Source organism: Hypanus sabinus, chromosome X1 (genome assembly GCF_030144855.1).
Source record: "Hypanus sabinus isolate sHypSab1 chromosome X1, sHypSab1.hap1, whole genome shotgun sequence".
Taxonomy (NCBI): domain Eukaryota; kingdom Metazoa; phylum Chordata; class Chondrichthyes; order Myliobatiformes; family Dasyatidae; genus Hypanus; species Hypanus sabinus.
The window spans coordinates 65,042,994-65,066,962 of record NC_082738.1 but is presented as its reverse complement, the minus strand read 5'-3'; the positions used below and the strand labels follow the sequence as shown (position 1 = coordinate 65,066,962).

Genomic DNA, 23,969 nt, shown 5'->3' with positions numbered 1-23,969 from the left:
ATCGTGGCAGGCTCGGTCACTCGAATCTCCTCAAGGTACGATTGGAAGCATGCAAGCCAGAGTTCAAAGGCGATGCTGGCTTCTGGAGATTGAGGGTCAATATCCAGTCTGTCAAAATGCTCTCCATGTTTTAAAATTGCTGCTAATAAAATTGATGCACCATCAATAACTCTCGGAGACGGGAGGTGAACGATAGGCTTTTATTAGCAGCAAAATGGAGCACAGCATCTCGGAGACTGAGCAGGGGAGCAGTGCCTCCAATCGCCTTAATACAGGGGTCTGTGGGAGGAACCACAGGAACAGTTAGCAGAGGGGCGTGTCCAGACATAGTTTACCACAGGGTGTCTGACACTCCGAGGGGGGAGTTGTAAAGTTTGATGGCCACAGGCAGGAATGACTTCCTATGACGCTCAGTGTTACATCTCGGTGGAATGAGTCTCTGGCTGAATGTACTCCTGTGCCTAACCAGTACGTTATGGAGTGGATGGGAGACATTGTCCAAGATGGCATGCAACTTGGACAGCGTCCTCTTTTCAGACACCACCGTCAGAGAGTCCAGTTCCACCCCCACAACATCACTGGCCTTACGAATGAGTTTGTTGATTCTGTTGGTGTCTGCTACCCTCAGCCTGCTGCCCCAGCACACAACAGCAAACATGACAGCACTGGCCACCACAGCCTCATAGAACATCCTCAGCATCGTCCGGCAGATGTTAAAGGACCTCAGTCTCCTCAGGAAATAGAGACAGCTCTGACCCTTCTTGTAGACAGCCTCAGTGTTCTTTGACCAGTCCAGTTTATTGTCAATTCGTATCCCCAGGTATTTGTAATCCTCCACCATGTCCACACTGACCCCTTGGATGGAACCAGGGGTCACTGGCCTTAGGTCTCCTCAGGTCCACCACCAGCTCCTTAGTCTTTTTCACATTAAGCTGCAGATGATTCTGCTCGCACCAAGTGACAAAGTTTCCCACCGTAGCCCTGTACTCAGCCTCAACTCCCTTACTGATGTATCCAACTATGGCAGAGTCATCAGAAAACTTCTGAAGATGGCAAGACTCTGTGCAGTAGTTGAAGTCCGAGGTGTAGATGGTGAAGGAGAAGAAATTACGCTACTGGACCACTCATTGTCAACTAGCAGAAATAACTGGTGTGCCAAAATCTACAATTGCACACTTCCTACATCAGCAAGATAAAATGCGAAAGAAGAATGGGCATTACATGAGGCCACAAACAGTGTGACGGTAAGGATCCAGATATTGAAGAGGCCCTCAAATGGTTTTCCATTGTAACTGGACAAGATGTGCATGTCAGTGGATCAATGTTAAGAAAATAGCAAGTCAGAGGAGCTAGCTAAGAAGCTGGTCATGAAGATTTTAAAGCAACAGATGGTTGGTTGTCTCAATGGAAATGTAGGCACCACATCAAATTCAAGAAAGCACATTGAGCACATTGATGCTGTAAGTGCAGAAAAACTGGAAATCTCAAAACCCCTGAATTGTTTCAAAAATTTTTTGCAGATAATATCTTCAATACTGATGAAATAAGCCTTGCATTTTATTGTGCCACATCAAATGGTTTCCTTTGCTACAAACACGCAACACTATCAGGTTCAAACAAAGGAATGGATTGCATAACTGTGTTGTGTTGCTCAAATATGTCAGGAACTGATAAAAAGAAATTGGTATTAAAACCTTTTTTGATTCCTTAGACTCTATTATTTTGTCATATCTGTGGAAGAATAAGCGTTTTAGAATTAATAAAGTTTATCTTCAAAAATCTAAAAAGAGGGTGACATGGCCTTACCTAACTTTCGTTTATATTACTGGGCAGCTAACATACATTGCACTACCTTTTGGTCTTTTTTCCATAGCCAATCCGAGTGCCCTAATTGGGTGGAAATGGAGTTGAATTCCACTAAAGATTTATCTATTTCTGCACTTCTTGGCTCTGCACTCCCTAGTAGTTTGTCTAGACTAATTGTTAATCCTCTTGTCAGACACACTTTGCGAATATGGGCCCAGTTTAGGAAATTTTATGGTTTTTATGGTTTTTCCCTTTCTAGTCCTATCTTACATAATCACCTTTTTTTACCTACTACGTATGACTCAACATTCTATGATTGGTATAGGAAAGGCATTAGACATTTTGAAGATCTTTTTATTTTTGCTTCACATCCTTTCAACAGCTCTTTGCTAAATTCAATCTGCCTAATGCCCATTTTTTTAGATATCTCCAAATTAGACACTTTATCAATCCTTTAATTCCTAACTTCCCTGAAATGCCCGAGAAAAATGTTATGGATTTCTTTCTTTCTATTAATCCACTGGGTAAAGGTTTAATATCATTTATTCGTGATAAATTAGCATTCTTACAGTGTGGCCCTGTGGATAAAATTAGAATGGCTTGGGAGCATGATTTAAATATCTCTTTATCTGATGAGATTTGGGACTCAATTCTCAAATCGGTTAATTCAACCTCTCTTTGTGCTCGCCATTGCCTTTTACAGTTTAAGATTGTTCATAGAGCCCATATGTCTAAATCTAAACTATCTCGACTCTACCCTAACATTAGTCCTCTTTGTGATAAATGCAAAAGGGGCGAGGCTTCTCTTATTCATATGTACTGGTCCAGTCCTAGTTTAGAGAAATTTTGGAAAGATGTTTTTATAACTTTATCCTGTATTCTGAATCACCACTTAGAACCTAACCCTTTAATTGCTCTGTTTGGTGTTTTGGGTGAGACAGATATACGTTTGAGTTTGACAATGTTGAATATTATCTTTTGCTTCTCTCCTGGCTAGATGTTTAATCCTCCTTAGATGGAGAGATGTTGCCCCGCCCATGCATGCTCAATGGCTTAATGATATTATGTCCTGTTTAGACCTTGAAAAAATTCATTATTCAATTCTTAATTCGGATATAAAGTTTCATAAGGTCTGGGGACCTTTTATTGAGTACTTTCATAACTTTCCTCTTAATTAAGGTTTTTTTTCAGTCCCTTACTTTCCAACTCTTCTTTTTTTTTGGTAGTAGGCATTATTATCTTCTGTTTTCAAGTGTATTTACAGCTTTGGGGGTTTGAATGTCCTGATTTATATTCTCTATATTGTGTTGTGGTTGGTCTGGAGTTTTTTTTTTGTTGTGGAGTTTGGGGAGGATACTAACTTTACATGACTTCAATTTGGGTGCTTTCTCAATTGTCTTTTTTGTATTATATTATTATATATTATATTATTATTGTATGTTTATTTTGCACTGTATTAATTTTTTATTTTGGTTTGGGTTTTTTTATTCGTAGTGTTGTAGAAAATGCATTAAAAAATCAATAAATAAAATAAATAAAAAGTGTTAAACCTCGATGCTTTAAGGGGCTAAGAATGGATAGCTTACCAATTGAGTAGTATGCCGGTATATATCAATTAATTCTTCCTTTCGTAACTGTTACAGACTAATACAGTTTTATAGTACTGTAGTAGAATTAGTGGTGCTCTAATTTGTTCTGTATATCCATTAAATACATAATTTGATAGTTAAATGGTAGTTTGTCTTTTTTATACCTTTCTAACTATTTCTATGAAACTTCAGCTGATTAGGGCAGTAACTTAATTGGGCCATAATATACTGGTCCCTATGCGTAGAGAGAGAGAAAATAAAATCATAGAACACTGCAGCACAAAAACAGGCCCTTCACCCTTCAGCCCATCTAGTTTGTGTGTAAGTCTGTGTATATGTGTGTGGGTATATATATATATATAACTTTAAAGTGATTGGAGGAAATTATAGGGGGGATGTCAGAACAGAGTGGTGGGTAAAAGCATGCAGACATGATCAAAGGGTTCAGTTGTTATTCAGACCAAACATCAGAATGGGGCAGAAATGTGATCTAAGTGACTTTGACAATGGAATGATTGTTGGTGCCAGGTGGGGTGGTTTGAGTATCTCAGAAACTGCTGATCTCCTGGGATTTTCACACAGAACAATCTCTAGAGTTTACAAAGAATGGTGTGAAAAGCCAAAAACCATCCAGTGAGCAGCAGTTAGTTCTGTAGGTGAAAAAGCCTTGTTAGTGAGAGAGGTCAGAGGAGAACAGCCAGACTGTTTCAAGCTGACAGGACGTTACAGTAGTGGTGTGTGGAGGAGAATCTCTGAATGCAGAACACATCAAAGCTTGAAGCGGATTGGCTACACCAACAGAAGTCCATGCCAGGTTCCACTCCTGTACCTAATAAAATGGCCGCTGTGCATATGTTCCATCTGGGGATACCACATGAAAAAACCCAAAGACCTAATCACCAGTTTAAGTGAATATTTTTTAAAAATACTGCCTTTCCACAAATTCTTTATTGAAGCATCTACTTCTTATTTTTGGAACAATTTAATAACATACGCTATTTTGTTGAACCTGTCACACTCTTCCTGGCTCATCACATTTAATTCAGCTCTTCAGAAGAGGTAACATCCTCAAAATGCATTTAAAATGCAGAAACTGATGTTCTTCTGGTTTCTCAGTTCTCTGAGGACTCAATCCTTGGGGGGTGGGATGGGAGGGGAGCCCATGCACACTAGTGCAATGGGAGTTTGAAGACTTCCCCGAAAATGGAAGGCTTTTCTCTCAGGCTGGGAGTATTCCTTCTGTAACCAAACCTTCCATTGTATCCAACAATGGGTTTGATGTCTGATAAGTATCCCCGGTGGCCGATTACTTGATCACATGAGTGACCTGCAAAATCAATACACAAGTAATTAGATCAAATCTCTTGTTGAGCTTTTCTCATCACTTCCAATACAATAAATCTGATTGCTGATTGTGTGATATTAAAGCTCTCTCTCATTCTCATCAACATATCCCAGTTGAGTCCCATAAACTGGTAATTGGTTGATTGTGGTCACATGCTCAAAGTTCAAAAGTTAAAAGTAAATTTATTTTCAAAGTACATATATGGATCGGGTGGCAACCCTGCCATTTCTTTTGTATTTTTGTCTGTTTTTTACTAGCTCGATGCTCGACCCAGCACGGATGGAAAGTGTGCAAGGTGCTGGCTGGATTTGAACCCCGGACCACTCGCCTCAAAGTCCAGTGCAGAGACTGCTACATCGTGAGCCAGCTGACACCATATACAAACCTGAGATTCATTTCCTTGTGGGCATTTATGGTAGAACAAAGAAATACAATAGAATCAATGAAAAACTGCACACAAAGACTGACAAATAACCAATGAGCAAAATACAAAAAAAACTGAGAATATGAGTTGCAGGGTTCTTGAAAGTGAGTCCATAGAGTAGTGTTCTGAGCAACATTATGTTGTTTGTTAATGCAAATAACACATTTCAATAAGCATGATTTTTAAATAAACCACACAAAATGCTGGAGGAACTCAGCAGGCCAGGCAGCATCTATGGAAAACAGTACAGTCAACTTTTGGGGCTGAGTCCCTTCATCGGGACTGGAGAAAAAAGGATGAGGTGTGAATAAGGGAGGGAAGGAAGAAACACAAGTTAGTAGGTGATAGGTGAAACCAGGGGAAAAGTAAAGAGCTGGGAAGTCAATTGATGAAAGAGGTACAGGGCTGGAGAAGAGGGATCTGATAGGAGAGGACAGAAGACTGTGGAAGAAAGGGAAGGGGGAGGAGCACCAGAGGGAGGTGATGGGCAGGTAAGGAGATAAGGTGAGAGAGGGATATGTGAATGAGAAATGGTGAAGGGGTGGGAGGAATTACCGGAAGTTCAAAGAATCAATGTTCATGCCATCAGGTTGGAGGCTAACCAGACAGAATACAAGGTGTAGTTCCTCCAACCTGAGCGTGGCCTCATTGCAGCAGTAGAGGAGGCCATGGACTGACAAGTTGGAATGGGAATAGGAGGTGGAATTAAAATTGTCAGCCACTGGGAGATCCTGCTTTTTCTGGTGGATGGAGCGTGATGCTCAGCGAAGCGGCCTCCCAATCTGCTTCAGGTCTCACTGATATACAGGAGGCCATACTGGGAACACCAGACACAGTAAATGACCCCAACAGACTCACAAGTGAAGTGTTGCCTCACTTGGAAGGACTGTTTAGGGCTCTGGATGGCAGTGAGGGAGGAGATGTAGCACTTGTTCTGCTTGCAAGGATAAGTGCCAGGAGGGAGATCAGTGGGGTGGGGGGGAAGATGTGCATTGTGGTGTGATCCCATTGGAGATGGCAAACGTTATGGAGAATTATGTGCTGGACGTGGAGGCTCGTGGGGTGGTAGGTGAGGACAACATGAACCCTATCCCTTGTAGCGTGGGAGGATGGGGTAAGAGCAGACATGCATGAAATGGAAGAGATGCGCTTGAGGGCAGCATTGATGGTGGAGGAAGGGAAGCCCCTTTCTTTGAAAAAAGACATCTCCTTCGTTCTGGAATGAAAAGCCTCTCACTATTACAGCAGATGTGGTGGAGATGGTGGAATTGAGAGAAGAGGATGGTGTTTTTCACAGAGGAAGTTTGAATCTTGAATTTGTACGTTCTCCCCATGACTGCATGGACTTTTAGCGTTAGTGAGTTATGGGCATGGTACATTGGCATTGGAGGCATGGCGACACTTGTGGACCACCTCATCACATCCTCAAGGATTTAATTTGACACTAATGATGAATTTCACTGTATGCTTTGATCTGTATGTGACAAATAAAGCTAATTTTAGAAAAAATTCCTCAACATGATAGTATCAGCGAGTACAGCCCCAAACCTATTAAATGCTCCTCATACGTTACCCATTTCATTCCCGGGATCATTGTCCTGAACCTCCTCTGGGTCCTCTCCATGCCACAACAGCCTTTCTTAGACATGTGACAATCCCAATCCAATGATTCATAAAGTGATTTAGTTACCATAATTTCCTTCAATAATCTTATGCATAGATTTTATTTAGATTTCCAGAATTTGTTGCTGTTTTAAAGTTTATTTTATTATTAATCCTTGTTTTCAACAGCTGAGTTAACCCTATATCCCTGGAAGCCTGGTGAAAAATGTTCTGTATTGTATGAAGAGGTTTCTCCTGAAATCACTTAAGACTGTCTTTGCTCAAGTACTTAATCACAGCTATTGGAGTGTTATTTTTCTTGCAGTTTAATTTTCGAATGATTTCTTGCATTTTTATATAATCACATGTAATTGATCAGTGAATTTTCTAGTGATTACTGTACAGCTGCTTGTGGATTTTTCTAGAAACTTCCCAAGTTTTCAGTAGCAGTTGTTGCAGCACATGAACTTGGCTATTTTATTGGTTAATTGTCATCAATAGAATTTCTGTTAACTCTAGTCTAGTATGAGAAGTAATGCAATGATGAAAATGAAGCATTTCATGAAACAGCCATAAGCATCAGAGGCTTAGTTTACAACGGGCAGTGTAGTGCTTTTGTAGTCATTTTGAAGCACTCTAACAGGTTCAGGCTTTTAATGTGGAATCTTCCTTTTCTCAGAGGCTCAGTTTACACTGGGCAGTGCTTAATCCAATGAACCTTTAATTTTTGACAAGGTTAATTAATTAGTAATGATGTCTCAGACAACCTGTGACATATCAGAACATAGAACTTTCCAGCTTAGTACAGGTCCAGCAGCCCATATTGTGTTAACCTTTTAAGCTACTCCAAGATCAATCTAAAATTTCGCTCCAACATAGCCCGCCATTTTTCTGTCATCCATGTGCCTACCATGTATCTTAAATGCCCCTAATGTATTTGCCTCGACCACCATCCCTGGCAGAGCATTCCATGCACTCACCACTCTCTGTGTAAAGAATTTACCTCTACCCCCTCTGTACTTTCCACAAATCACCATAAAATCATGTTCCTTGTATTAGCCATTTCCACCCTGGGAGAAGTCTCTGGTTGTCCACTCGATCAATGCCTCTTATCATCTTGTATACCTCTATTAAGTCACTTCTCATCTTCCATCACTCCAGAGAAAAAAGTCCTAGCTTGCTCAAACTATCCTCATAAGACATGCTCTCCAATCCAGGAAGCACCCTGGTAAATCTCCTCAGCATCTCTCTAAAGCTTCCACATCCTTCCTATAATGAGGTGACCATAACTGAACTCAATACTCCAAGTGTGATTGAACCAGAGTTTTATAGAGCTGAAACATTTCAATGGTACATCGAGAACAGCCATAGCTTGTTGAACCTTTCCTCATTAGACGTGCCCTCTATTCCAGGCAGCATCCTGGTAAATCTCCTCTGCACCCTCTTAAAGCATCCAGGCGTTCATGAATATCTTTATACTATTTTTCATAAGGTAATTACAGTGGTCTTGATCACCAAACATCTGTTATCTCCAGGTACTCAGTTTCACCTCCCTAACAAAAATAAAATGCTTTTGAATGTTGTTCTATGCCAAATTGTTACCAAAGAAGTGATATAGTACTTGACTGTAGCAGCTAACAAGACATATATTATTAATAATAGTAATATTAATAATAACATAAATAATAATAATAATCACAAAATGCTGATGGAACACAGCAGGCCAGGCAGCATCTATAGGGAGAAGCACTGTCGACGTTTCGGGCCGAGACCCTTCGTCAGGACTAACTGAAGGGAAAGATACTGAGAGATTTGAAAGTAGTGGGGGAGGGGGGAATGCGAAATGATGGGAGAAGACCGGAGAGGGTGGGGTGAAGCTAAGAGCTGGAAAGGTGATTGGCGAAAGTGATACAGAGCTGGAGAAGGGAAAGGATCATGGGACGGGAGGCCTCAGGAGAAAGGGTTGGGGGAAGCACCAGAGGGAGATGGAGAACAGGCAAACAACTAAATATGTCAGGGATGGGGTAAGAAGGGGAGGAGGGGCATTAACGGAAGTTAGAGAAATCAATGTTCATGCCATCAGGTTGGAGGCTACCCAGCCGGAAAATAAGGTGTTGTTCCTCCAACCTGAGTGTGGCTTCATCTTGACAGTAGAGGAGGCCATGGATAGACATATCAGAATGGGAATGGGACGTGGAATTAAAATGTGTGGCCACTGGGAGATCCTGCTTTCTCTGGCGGACCGAGCGTAGGTGTTCAGTGAAACGGTCTCCCAGTCTGCGTCAGGTCTCACCAATATATAAAAGGCCACACCGGGAGCACCGGACGCAGTATACCACACCAGCCGAGTCACAGGTGAAGTGTCGCCTCACCTGGAAGGACTGTCTGGGCCCTGAATGGTGGTGAGGGAGGAAGTGTAAGGGCAGGTGTAGCACTTGTTCCACTTACAAGGATAAGTGCCAGGAGGGAGATCGGTGGGAAGGGATGGGGGGGGGGGGGGAACAAGTGGACAAGGGAGTCGCGTAGGGAGCGATCCCTGTGGAAAGCAGAAAGGGGGGGGAGGGAAAGATGTGCTGGGTAGTGGGATCCTGTTGGAGGTGGCAGAGGTTACGGAGAATTATACATTGGACCCGGAGGCTGGTGGGGTGGTAGGTGAGGACAAGGGGAACCCTATCCTGAGTCCTGAGTGGGGTGGCAGGAGGATGGGGTGAGAGCAGATGTGCGGGAAATGGGAGAGATGCGTTTGAGAGCAGAGTTGATGGTGGAAGAAGGGAAGCCCCTTTGTTTAAAAAAGGAAGACATCTCCTTCGTCCTGAAATGAAAAGCCTCATCCTGAGAGCAGGTGCGGCAGAGGAATTGTGAGAAGGGGATAGCATTTTTGCAAAAGACAGGGTGGGAAGAGGAATAGTCCAGGTAGCTCTGAGAGTCTGTAGGCTTATAGTAGATATCAGTAGATAAACTGTCTCCAGAGATGGAGACAGAAAGATCAAGAAAGGGGAGGGAGGTGTCGGAAATGGACCAGGTAAATTTGAGGGCAGGGTGAAAGTTGGAGGCAAAGTTAATGAAGTCAACGAGCTCAGTCACTATATAATCACTATCTTATAGTGATTAGCTCCCTAACAGTGACTACACTCAAATGTGTCATAAAAAGTGCTATTTAAATACAATGAACAACCCACACAAAATGCTGGTGGAACACAGCAGGCCAGGTAGCATCTACAGGGAGAAGCACTGTCGACTTTCTTACAAGTACTTCCCAGCTGGATAACACACATATTTGGCAAAATTCTTGTTATCAATTTGAGGAAGTTGTGGCAAGGCAATGTCCAGGCAGGGGTAGACTGCAAGCAGCCCAGGAAAGAAAGTTCTTTGAAGAGCTTAGCTTCTCTTTTCACGGCAGTGAACGGAAGCGATTTGACTTCCCAAAATAAGGTAATGTATAATTGAAGGATCTAAGAAACATTCCAACTAATTAATTAATTTACAAACTTCAAAATATCATTGGCCGTTAGCTTGTAGTTTCTAATGACTTCACGTGTATATTGTGAATGGCGATTGATCTTGCAAGTAAGGAATTTGGACATCATTTACTAAATGGTCAATTTGGTATAAAAATGGCATTTCTCTGTTAGACTTCAGAACAGCATGGTAACCCCTTGTACATATATAAAATAAAGTATGATTGAGGAAAGAGTATGGGTTTCAGAGTCCAGTTAATTGGTGATGTCAAACGCTCTCTCACAGTTCCACTCATTTTGACTGTGCTGAAACAGGGACTCATTGTAGTGTTTGTGAAGGCAACTCTTTGCAGCCTTGGATCTTAAAAACCTAGCAGCTGCACAACCATGTCTTCCTTTTATCTTCAAATTGCAGACATTAATTAGGTAATCTGAGAAATAAGTATTTCAGATAGAGTGGATGTAGAGTGGATGTTTTGAATAGTGGGAGAGTCTAGGACCAGAGGGCACAGACTCAGAATAGAGGGACGTTCATTTAGATTAGAGATGAGGTGGAATTTCTTTAGCCAGAGGGTCGTGAATCTGTGGAATTCACAGCCATAGATGGCTATGGAGATGAAGTCATTGAGTGTATTTAAAGTTGATGCTTCGGGCCAAGACCCTTCGTCAGTATTGGCTCAAAAGTTAACTGTACTTCTCCCTATAGATGCTGCCTGGCCTGCTGTGTTCCACCAGCATTTTGTGTGTGTTGCTTGAATTTCCAGCATCTGCAAATTTCCTCGTATTTGAGTGTATTTAAAGCTGAGGTTGATAGGTTCTGACGAGTAAGGGTGTCAAAGCTAACAGGGAGAAGGTTGGAGAATGGGGTTGAGGAGGATAATAAATCAGCCATGATGGAATGGTAGAGCTGACACAATGTGCTGAATAGCCTAATTCTGCTCCTTATGGAATAAAGCCACATAAGTCATCAAGGATACTCTGATAGTCAGTAACATTGTGACTATCTGACCTTTGGCCTCAACTTCATTTTCCTGTCCAATCCACAACAAAACACAGTGAAAAATTATTAATACAAGAGATTCTGCAGATGCTGGAAATCCAGAGCAACACACAAAATGCTGGAGGTGAGGCAGGATCTATGGAAATGAATACACAGTCGATATTTTGGGCTGAGACCCTTCACCAGGACGAGAAAGGAAGGGGAAGATGCCGGAATAAGAAGATGGGGCAGGGGAAAGAGGACAAGCTAGAAGGTGATACATGAAGCCAGGTGGGGTGATAGCCGGGAGGTGATAGATGGAAAAGGCAAAGGGCTAGAAAAAAGGGATCTGATAGGGGAGTCGACCATGGGAGAAAGTGAAGGAAGAGGGGCACCAGGGGGAGCTGATAGGAAGGTGAGGAGAAGAGGTAAGATGCCAGAGTGGGGAATGAAAAAAGAGAGAAGGAGAAGGGAAAAAAATAACCAGATGTTGGAGAAATTAACGTTCATGCCTCTGGGTTAGAGGCTAAATAGATGGAATATGAAGTATTGCTCCTCCAACCTAAAAGTGGCCTCATTGTGACACAAGAGGAGGCTATGAACTGATATGTCAGAATGGGAATAGGAATAGTGGTTGGCCACCAAGAAATTCCACCTTTTGTGGACTGAGTGGAGGTGTTTGACAAAGACCACATTGGGGGCACTGGATACAGTAGACAATCCCAGCAGATTTGCAGGTGGAGTATTTCCTCACCTGAAAGGACTGTTTGTGGCCCTGAATGGAGGTGAGGGGGGAGATGAATGACTAGGTGTAGCATTCGTGTAGCTTGCAATACATGCCAGGATGGAGATTAGTGGGGGAGGATGAATGGAGGGAGGGATCCTGCAGAAGGTGGAGATGGTGGAAGTTATGGAGAATGATGTATTGGATGTGAAGTTTCATGGGGTGGTAGGAGAAAAATTATTACCATTCCTATAACTCACCTTCAGCGAACTTGATCACAGGACCCACAGATGATTGGAGTGTTCAGCCATCATAACCAACTTGACACTGCCTACACATCACGCATTGCCAGTTCTCCTGCTACCAGTACATTTTTCATTGTACCCATGCATACATGTACAGTACTGTGCAAAAGTCTTAGGCATATATACTGCACAGTATTTTCAAAATTTTGGGTATTGCAGTGTAATGCTGCTGCAAAAAAACAAATTTAATGACATATGTAAATAGTGATAAACCTGATTCTGATATGGGCCTCTACTATGGATGGAGAGTGGGAAGAGGGGAGGGAAAGGGGAATCATGGTTGAGAAAGTGGAAAGGAGAGGGGAGGGAGTGGGAAACACCAGAGAGACATTCTGTAATGATCAATAAACCAATTGTTTGGAATCAAATGACCTTGCCTGGTGTCTCAGGACTGGGTGTTTCTGCACCCGCACCACTACCCACCCTGGCACTCCTTCTCTGCCACCTGTCCCACATCCCTCCCACGATACTCCACCCTCACCATTCCCAATATTGTTTGTTCCCACCAGATTTACAAACTTGCACATTGACAAATACAGTACTGTGCAAAAGTCTTAGGTCCCTATATATTGTATATATGCCAAACATTTTTGCACAGTACTGTACTTATGCATATAACAGATTCAGATTTAGATTTAATTTACTTATCACATGCACATGGAAACATACAACCCCAGCCTATCCAGTGTTGTTACTATGCTTCCTAAGAAATTCAACCAATTCAGATTCTTTTATATATCACATGTACATTGAACCACACAGTGAACTGCATCATTTGTGTTAACAACCAACACAACCTAAGGATGTGCTGGGGGCAGCAGCAAATGCCGTACATATTTGGGGACCAACACTGCTTGCCAGAATAATACAGAACACAATAACAGGAAAACAAAAAGAGATGAGATTCTGCAGATACTAGAAATCCAAAGCAATGTACACAAAATGCTGGAGGAACTCTGGAAGTCAGACAGCATCTATGGAAATTAACAAACAGTTGACATTTTGGGCTGAGACCCTTCTTCAAGACCAAAACAGTAAAACAAGCCCTTTTCCTCCCTCCTATTCTCCCTCACACCCACGCACACACACGGACAGGCCTTCTGTCTCCAGTTTCCAGTTCCCACACTTTGGCCATCAGGTTTCAACTTCAATTTCCAATCAACTTTCATACCTCCTTCTCACATGGAGACCTGATGCTGGGACTCAGCCACTTGGACAGTACAATATTCATGGGAGTCCTTTATTACCCGTCCATGTCGCTGGCCTTGGAGCAGATGCCTAGACTCCAGATGTCCTTGGCACCAGTTAGTTCTCCCCTTTTGGAATGTTGCACAATGGAAATAATTGTCTAAAGCAACATAATTATTTTTGCTTAAAAGAACATAAGATGCTTTATAATCCTTAAAGAAGATTAAAACTGGGTGCACAACAGCATAACACTATTACAGCACCAGCGACGCAGGTTCCATAACTGCAAGGAGTTTGGACCTTCTCCCCATGATCATACAGGTTTCCTCTGGGTGCTCAGTTTCCTCCCAGATCCCAGAGATGTACAGGTTAGTAGGTTAATTAGTTACATGGGTCAATTAGGCAGTGAAGGTTTGTTGGGCCAGAAGGGCCTTTTACCATGCTGTATCTCTAAATAAATAGAATTACTTACCTGCTCCATATACATTTCTACTGGTAAGATATTTTTGAGCAGGTCCATTTTTGTAAAAATAGTCCACAAGCCAGCCGTTGTTTGATGTCCCACCACGATCCTAACAAAGAATACTTATTCATCAGATTTTGTCCATGTAAACAAAGTTCAAATTTCAAGTTCAGAGTAAATTGATTATCAAAGTGTTAAAATGTACTACCTTGAGATTCATTTTCTGCAGACTTTTATAGGAAAAAAATCAATAAACAAGAGAGATTCTGCAGATGCTGGAAACCCAGAGCAACACCCACAAAATTCTGAAGGAACTCAGCAGGTCAGGCATGGAAATTAATAAAAAAGTTGCTGTTTCAGATCAAGACTCTTCATCAGTTCCTTCATCATTCTGTGTGTGTGTTGCTCTAAATACAATAGAACTTATGAAAAACTATACATAAATGAAGACTGACAAAGAACAAATGTGCAAAAGAAGACAAACTCTGCAAATAAAATAAATAATACTGAGAATATGAGTTGTAGAGTCCTTGAAAGTGAGCCCATAGGTTGTGGAATCAGTTCATTGTTAGAATGAGTGAAGTTATCCACGCTGGTTCAGGACCCTAATGGTTGTACGGTAATAACTGTTCTGGTTCCTGGTTAATGGGACATATATGCTTCATGGAAGTTCCTCTTGGGTTGAAATCCTGGCACCTCCTGCCACCAGCAGTGTGATATCTAAAAGAGGTAAACTACAGACCTAATGTGGGCAAATGAGATCAGTGTAGAGAGGTACAGTGGAGAATGGCATGTTGGGTTGAAGGACCTGTCTCTGAAGGGCAGTAGTTTAAATATCTTCTCAAAATGATTATGATGAGCGATAACTTCTGGTTTGCCGGTGATGCTGACAGATTCCCAAACCATGGTACATGTTCCTTTGTACCTTGGTTGGATTGGGATAAGGGATAGATAAGCCAAAGAAACTGTATTAATGAGTATGGGAGTGCTTTTGTGGGAGATTGGGGAGTGGGATGGGGATAGCAGTATGGAACCAGTAAGATTCATAGTTACAGAACTGAATGGTAAAAATAGAAGATGATAGTGTTGCAAGACCATGTAATAAAGACATAATAAAGAAAAGACATACAACTATCAATTGTCTTTATAATTCTGGACATGCTCCTAAAGAATATTTTACAATAATCTATTCAGTCAAATAATTTAGGAATATGGCCAACAGTATTTCTCTAGAGTGGCAGAGGCCGAGGGGAGACCCCTCATAGAAGTTTATAAGATTACAAGGGGTGTAGATAGACAACCAGTATCTTTCTGCCAAGATTGAAATGTCGAAAGCTAGAGGGCATGATTTAAGGTGAGAGGAGTAAATTTAGAGATGTGCAGGGGTGCAGGGCACGTTTTTTTTACTATAGAGGCTAGTGGGTATCTTGAATTCGCACTGCCAGGGGTGGTGGTGGAGGCAAATAGAACAGAGGTGTTCAAGAGGCTCTGAGAGAGGCATATGAATGTGCAGAGAATGGATCAGTTTCGTTAGACATTTAATAACTAGTTTAGTTAGTTTGACACACATTGCTGGCCAAAAGGTGTGCACTATGTTCAGGTGTTGTACTTTCCAGGGGGTGCCCCAGAAAGTAATGTACACTCAGTATTAGATACGACTGCTCCTCAATGCAAATATCTAATCAGCCAATCATGTGGCAGCAACTCAATGTATAAAAGCGCGCAGACATGGTGAAGAGGTAGATTCAGTTATTGTTTAGACCAAACACCAGAATGGGGAAAGAAATGTGATCCAAGTGATTTTGACTGTGTGATAAATGTGGGTGTCTGACAGGGTGGCCTGACTATCTCAGAAACTGCTGATATCCTGCGATTTTCACACACAGGTTTCCAAAGGTTACAGAGAAAGGTGTGAAATACCAAAAAAAAAATCCCGTGAGTGAGTGGCATTCAGTGGTTGAAAAAACTTGTTAGTGAGGGAATTCAGAGAATGGCCAGACTGGTTCAAGCTAACAGAAAGATGACAGTAACTCTTGGTATAACACATTTCCCCACGTGGTACAACAGGAGAGCATCTCTGAATGCACAACTCGTCGAACTTCGAAGTGGGTGGGCTACAGCAGCAGTCGACCACAAACATACACTGTGGCCAATTTATTAGGTACATGAGGTACCTCTACAGAGAAAGTACCCACTTACGCCACCGGAACTCCACGTTACCTGATCAGTCCTCTTGAGAAGCTTCCTCATAAACTTGGTCTCGAGAGCATTCTTGCAATAAGGGTCATTCTGCGCGTTGTAGGGCGGGATGGCGTCGCATATCTTCGGGTTGATTTTTCCGTACATCAAGGAGCTGCTGGAGACAGCCACGCAGTCCAAGATGAAACCTCTTTCTCTTTTGAAGTAGTAATGATCCAGGCAACAAACTCCAGGAGGACAGGGATTACTGTTCATGACTGCAGTGCCGGTTCAGCCATGGCCCGGTCCACCTCCATTTAAAATCAGCCCACCCTTGTAGATGTCACAGTGACAGTCATTAACTATCACTGTTACGTTTCCTTTAAATACAACTTTACCTTTTTAAGCAGACAAATTTTCAACCAGTGCAAATAAAATAGTCCTGTGAAAATTCATTGTATACGGGCAGTGATTTGATCGCGTTAAATTATATATATCACTTCTCACAACCTCTATCATTCGATCCGAGGTTTCCATGGTTCCAGAGGAAAGTTCAAAGTAAATGTATTATCAAAGTGCTTCTATGTAACCATACACTACTTTGAGATTTATTTTCTTGCAGGAACTCACAGGAATTTATGAACATACGTTTTTGAGCAGCTGCAGTCAACGATCAGAAACGATGTCTCAGATTCGCAGAGTACATAAGGCATCGATTCGCGGTAGTTTGGTGTTTTGAATAGCAGCGATTGATCGAGATCGATCGGGATTGATTGACGAGAGTAAATTAAAATAAGGCCGTGGGCAAGCTTGAGTGAGAGAAGATGGAAATGCTGTAGGTAGATTTTATGCCAGTATAGTTATTGGTCTCCTTCTTTATATCTGCACAGTTGGGATAGTAGAGATGCCGGGCAGGATCTTGGAAGGCAGGGTCCCTGACGACTACATCTGTGAGAAGTGCATCCAGCTGCAGCTTCCAACACTCTGCGTTAAGGAATTGGAGCTGGAACTGGACGAGCTCCGGATCATTCGGGAGGCTGAGGGGTGATAGATAGGACAAGTAGAGAGTTTTAGTTTCAGCCAAGGTGCAGGATACAAAACACTGAGTGAGTCAGGAGGGTGAAAGGGGTTAAACAACCAATACAGAGTACCCCTGTGGCCATCCACGTCGACAACAGGTAAATTACTTCGGTTACTGTTGGTGGGGGGAAATGACCTAACAGAGGAAAGTCACACCAGTCAGGTCTTTGGCACTGAGCCTGGCTTTGTGACTCAGAAGGGATGCGGATGTGGCGGTACATTGGATTAGACACTGGCTTTGTGGGAGAAGCCAGACAGTGGTAACAGAGGGTTGCCTCTCTGACTGGCAGCCTGTGACTAGTGGAGTGCTGCAGGGATTGGTACTGGGTCTTTTGTTATTTGTCATCAATATCAATGATCTGGATGATAATGTGGTTAACTGGATCAGCAAATTTGCTGATGACACCAAGATTGGGGGTGTAGTGGACAGCGAGGAAGTCTATCAGAGCTTGCCGCGGGATCTGGACTAAATGGAAAAATGGGCTGAAAATGGCAAGTGGAACTTAATACAGACAAGTGTGAGGTGTTACACTTCGGTAGGACCAACAAGTGAACGGTAGGGCACTGAGGAGTGTGGTAGAACGAAAGTCAAGTCAAGTCACTTTTATTGTTATTTTGACCATAACTGCTGGTACAGTACATAGTAAATATGAGACAACATTTTTCAGGACCATGGTGTTACATGACACAGTACAAAGACTAGACTGAACTATGTAAAAAAACAACACAGAGAAAGCTACACTAGACTACAGACCTATACAAGACTGTATAAAGTGCACAAAAACAGTGCAGGCGTTACAATAAATAATAAACAGGACGATAGGGCAAGGTGTCAGTCCAGGCTCTGGGTATTGAGGAGTCTGATAGCTTGAGGGAAGAAACTGTTAGATAGTCTGGTCGTGAGAGCTCAAATGCTTCAGAGCCTTTTCCCAGACGGCAGGAGGGAGAAGAGTTTGTATGAGGGGTGTGCGGGGTCCTTTATAATGCTGTTTGCTTTGCGGATGCAGTGTGTAGTGTAAATGTCCATGATGGCGGGAAGAGAGATCCCGATGATCTTCTCAGCTGACCTCACTATCCGCTGCAGGGTCTTGTGATCCGAGATGGTGCAATTTCCAAACCAGGCAGTGATGCAGCTGCTCAGGATGCTCTCAGTACACCCCTGTAGAATGTGATGAGGATGGGGGGTGGGAGATGGACTTTCCTCAGCCTTCGCAGAAAGTAGAGACGCTGCTGGGCTTTCTTTGCGTTGGAGCTGGTGTTGAGGGATCTGGAGATACAGGTGTATAATTCATTGAAAGTTGTAAAAGAAATCTTTTGGCACATTGACCTTCATAAATCAAAGTATTGAGTTGTGGTATTATGTCAAAGTTGTATAAGATTTTGGCGAGGCTAAATTTGGATTATAGTGCACAGTTTTGGTCACCTACCTACAGGAAAGATGTAAATAAGGTTAAGAGAGTACAGAGAAAATTTACAAGGATGTTACTGGGACTGGAGTACCTGAGTTTTAAGGAAAGAATGAATAGGTTAAGACTTTGTATTTTATTCCTTGGAACATACAAGATTGACTGGAGATTTGATACAAGTATATAAAATTGAGGGGTACAGACAAAGTAAATGCAAGCAGGCTTTTTCCACTGAGGTTGGGTGGGACTACAACCAGAGGTCATGGGTTAAGGGAGAAAGGTGAAATGTTTTAAGCGGAACATGAGAGGAAATTTCTTCACTCTGAAGGTGGTGGAAGTGTGGAATGAGCTGCCAGCACAAGTGGTGCATGAGAGCTCAATTTCAATGTTTAAGAGAAGTTTGGATAGGTACATGGATGGTAGCAATGTGGAGGGCTATGGTCCTAGTGCAGGTCGATAGGGGTAGGCAGTTTAAATGGTTTGACATGGACTGATGGGCTGGTTTCTGAGCTATATTATTTATCTATGACTCTGAAAATAAAGAAATACAATGGAATTTATGAAAAACTATACATGTCAAAGATCAATGTGTGAAAGACAAATTGTGCAAATAATAAAAAAAGATAAATAACACTGAGAACTCGAGTTGTAGAGTTGTTGAAAATAAGTCTATAGGTTATGGAGTCAGTTAGTGATGAGGTGAGTGAAATTATCCAAGCTGGTTCAGGAGCCTGATTGTTGAGGATTAATAACAGTTCCTGAATCTTGTGCTGTGGGATCTAAGGCTCCTCTATCTCCTACCTGATGGCAGTAGCAAGAAGAGAACATAGCCTGTATTATGGGGGTCTTTGATAATGATGATGATGATGATGATTATGCTTTCCTGTGACAGCACTCCTTCTAAGTGTGGTCAATGGTGGGAAGGGCTTTGCCTGTGATGTACTGAGCTATATCCATTACCTTTTGTAGGATCTTCTGCTCTTGGGCAGGCAGGATACTCTCTTTATCAGACTGTGATGCAGTCAGTCAGGATACTCTCCACTGTACATCTATATAGAAATTTGTCAAAGTTTTAAATGGCATACCCCAAAGCTGTGCAAACTTCTAAATAAGTAGAGGAGCTGTTGTGCTTTCTTTGAAATGTCCCAGGACAGATCCTCTGATATGGTAATGCCAAGGAATTTAAATTTACTGACCCTCTCCACCTCTGATGAGGACTGGGTCATAGAAACCTAGGTCAGGTTTCTTCCTCCTTTAGTCAATAATCAGCTCTTTGGTTTTGCTGACGCTGAGTGAGAGGTTGTTGTTATGGCACCATTCAACCAGATTTTCAATCTCCCTGGTACAATTAGAAAGGGCTACCTTGCATTGAAGGCAGTTAAGGACTTACTTATCTATAGTGCTGTTCCAGGAAATACTATAAGATAAAGCAAAATATTAGACAAAATTAAAAGCAGTTTAAAAGTGCTACAAATGTGCCACAACTCTGAGGGGCCGAAGGGTACAAAGTAGCCCCCTCCTTTTCGAGAATCGCAAGATCGCTATTAATTCGGGTCTGGGACCCAGGAAATGAGAGAGACGTCCAGAATACACAGGGTTTGGAATGTGTCCTGGCCTCCGCAAGACAAAGCCACGGATAACAGCCATTGTCTCTTGGAGACGGAATTGTGTATTGAGTACTGTACTATTCATTGAAGCCCTCAGGAAATGACCAGAGTGGGCTGGTTGAGGGATTGCATCATCCCAACCTGATTGACATCTGAGACCCCGTGAGCAAGGATAAAAGAGGGTCTGGGGAACAACCCCTTTAGACGCACCAAGAGAAATGCTAGAAATCCCGTGACAGCGTTTAATAGCGATAGCCGGTGGAGGGCTCGCGTGCGTCCCTTCCCTTTGCCTGGGATTGGGGCCTTACCATGGAAGAACAGCTTTAGCTAAAGGACCGGTTACCCCAACGGAACTCTCGAAGGATCGACATCATAAAAAGGAAAAGCTGGCAAGTTTCTAAAATCTCTCTGGACTCCAACCAAAGGCTGCAGCCTGAATGAACTGAGTGACTTTTATATTTCCATCAGACAATACATTACCCCCTAGACAACGATAGAGCTATTTATTATTATACCCGCACTTTTAGATTTAGTATTGACGATGTATAGTATCTGTATGTTTGCATTGATATTATTTTTGTGTATTTTTACTAATAAATACTGTTAAAAATAGTACCATCAGACTTCAACGGACCTCTCTATCTTTGCTGGTAAGTGACCCAGTTACGGGGTTCGTAACAAAAGATTTTTATGGACTTCTACAAAGAGTAACATAGTGGAGCCTTGCTGACAGAGGACTTGGAATATTGTGTACACTTTTGGCTTCCTTACATAAAATAAGATAGAGGGAGTGCAGTGAGGATTCACTGGGTGGATTACTGGAACATTAGCCTTACCAAATGGGAAGAATTTATTCACTCCTGTTCTTTTTTCACACATTGGATGTTTGTTGGCTTTTGTGTTTTTTTCATAGATTCTATTGTGGTTCTTTGTTTTGTGGCTGGCTGCAAGAAAGCAGATCTCAAGTTTGTATTTGGTATGTATACTTTGATAATAAATGTATTTTAATTTTGAGTTGTGTGTTGTCTAGAGTTTAGAAGAATGAGAGATCTCATTGCAATGTAGAATCAGTTGTCATACACAGGAACAAGTATTTCAGGTTACTGTGTTGGCACCAAGTATCAGACACCTCCATCAAACTATTAGCCTGTTTAATCCCATCAACCTACACCTAGACCACAGCCCTCCATACCCCTCCCATCCAAATTTCTCTTGAACGTTGAAATCAAATCTGCTTTCCACACTCTCACTACCTTCTAAGTTAAGAAGTTCCCCCTTGTGTTCCCAACCTTTTTTATGCCATGGAACCCACCATAATCAAGGGGTCTGTGGACCCCAGGTTGGGAACCCTTGCTTTAAACATTTCACCTTTATCTCATGACCTCTAGTTCTAGTCTCACCCAACCTCAGTGGAAAAAGCCTGCTTGTACACCTGTGGGAAATCAACCAGAGTCCATTCAACAGAGTAAATGGATATTTGGCTCTGAAGAGAATCATGAGGTCTGGAAAATGCCACTAAGGTTGAGTATCAGCCATGATGTAGATGAACAGTGAAGCAGGTTTGAAGGATCAAGTAGCCTACTCCTGCTCCAGCACTGGGAACTTAAAAGCGATGTTTCCAGTAGTGACAAGAGTCCAGGACCAAAGGACACATAATCAGAATACAAGGACATCCTGGAAAACAGAGATAAAAAATTTCTTTAGCTGGAGGGTGGCGAATCTGTGGAATTCATTGTCACCGCTATTGGGTATATTTAAGGCCGAAGTTGATAGTGTGAATAAATCATCCATGATCAAATTGCAGAGGAATTTATGTCTTATGATATGGAACATCCCTTTTCATAGAGATAGAGGCTTTATAAGGCATTGATCAGACTGCACTGCTAGAGTATTGTGAACAATTTTAGGCCCCTTTTCTATGAGAGGATGTGCTGGCATTGGAGCTCACATTGTGTCAGTCTAAACCTGATCCCTTGTCTTATGGTTTTATAACAAATGGCACTGGAAATTCAGTACAGCAAGTTTAAAAAAAAACTTTTGATGTTCATATTTGACCACAGGAATTAAAAGTTGAATAGTTCTGTTAAACTTGTATACTGTATTAGGTTAAGCAATTCTTGCAGTATCACTAATTGCATAGGTTTCTAAAGGAGACACAAAAGATTCTGCACATACTGGAAATCTGGAGCAATGGTTGTGGAAATTAAACAGTTGACATTTTAGGCTGAATCCCGAGTCTGCTCCACCATTCAATCATGGCTGATTTATTCCCCCTCCCAACCCCATTCTCATCTCCCCAATTCCTTCGAGCAACCACTGCTTTAAAAATACTTGGCCTCTTCAGTTGTGCAGAATCCAATCTATTAAAGAGAGAGAACAGTGGGATAGCTCTCCTTAAGACTGGCTATGTATGCTTTCAGGCTTTTGTATCTTCTTCCTGATGGGAGATTGGTTGAAAGAAAATATTCAGGGTGGATTGGGTCTTTGATTATGCTGGCTACTTTGCTGAAGCAGTGATTGGATTGTCTACCACTCAACACATCCATACTTTGCAGAGTAGTTGCCATACATATTGGTGCTATGCACCAACAAAATGCTGTGTATGGTGTATCAAAAAATATTGGGAAGTCTCTGGGGACTTGCCAAATTTCTTTGGCCTCGTGAAGAAGACAGTGGTGAGCTTGCTTGAATGCTATGGACACCCACAAAGCTGAGTAACTATGGCCTCAGTCTTGGGGATTTTAGCAGAATGACAATGGCTCACTTATCCTTTGCAGTGAAATTGGATGGTGCTCTTTACTTCATTAGAGGAAATAAATGCAGCATTTCTCTCAGTGTGGCACTCAAACATAGGTCTTAGTTTAAGCCCAACTAGCTGACCAATATACACAGCTCATACCAGACCGATTGCATTCACAAAAGCAACCAATGACCAAAGCAAAAATTGGTAATTTTCCTCTGGAAGGTCTGCTCTTTCAACCTTCACACCACAATTTCAGAATACTTAGACAGTTTTTAATAACTAACAGCATCACTGTCTTTTGCAATTATTTCAATACCAACTATTCTTTCTGAAATCCAACTTGCATCTCTACCTCTAAGCTGGCTGGTGGTGCAGTGGCATCAGCTCCGGACTTTGGAAGCGAAGGCTCCCAAGTTCAAACCCAGTCAGAACCCCCGGGCACACTTTCCATCTGTGCTGGGTTGAGCGCCGAGCTAGCCACTCTGCCTCGTAAAAAACAAGGGTTGAGTCAGGAACATTCATACCGTGACTCGGTTATTCCGAAAGGAGACCAATCCTGACACTACGCACCAGACAAGAATGGCCGACTGTCTGAAATCTCTACCTCTCTAATGATTTTGGAAGGATAAATTGAACTTTAGAGTGTGGATTCAGAGTGAATTTTACTGTGCATTTCCATCTTCAAAATAACCAAAAACTTAGAACATTAAACATCAACATTTAGATTAAGATTTGTCAGATTGAAGCATCACTTTTCTTCTCTGACTGGACTTGCCTTGTATTGAAACAACGAAACAGCACAAAATTTGCAGGATAATTGTGGAATATTTTCCTAACCCATCACGTCACAGTTGCTCTGGGAGCAGATTTTACCAGAACGATGCCCAACCTGGCTGAGTTCATGGCGGGTATCGTGAGCATTATTTATTGGTAAAAGTTGCAAACATACCAACTCATTGCGTCAAAAAAGACATTAAAATGCATGATTGAAGAATGCATAAAAGTTGGTTTATACATAGGGATTGCAAACAGTACCTTTACTTACAAAACACTACAAATGAAAGTCAAAAAT

At 42.0% G+C, this 23,969-nt stretch overlaps 1 protein-coding gene across 1 annotated transcript; it reads right to left on the bottom strand.

The window, feature by feature from the left end:
- Positions 1–3,615: 3,615 nt before the first annotated feature.
- Positions 3,616–23,823, bottom strand: LOC132384972 (uncharacterized protein C17orf98-like). The gene is made up of 4 exons (XM_059956666.1): positions 20,991–23,823; positions 16,104–17,098; positions 13,893–13,992; positions 3,616–4,722 (listed from the first exon to the last, which is right to left on the bottom strand). Exons 2-4 carry the CDS (start codon positions 16,335–16,337, stop codon positions 4,565–4,567), a joined length of 492 nt encoding a protein of 163 aa, XP_059812649.1. The 5' UTR covers positions 16,338–17,098; positions 20,991–23,823; the 3' UTR covers positions 3,616–4,564.
- Positions 23,824–23,969: the final 146 nt, after the last annotated feature.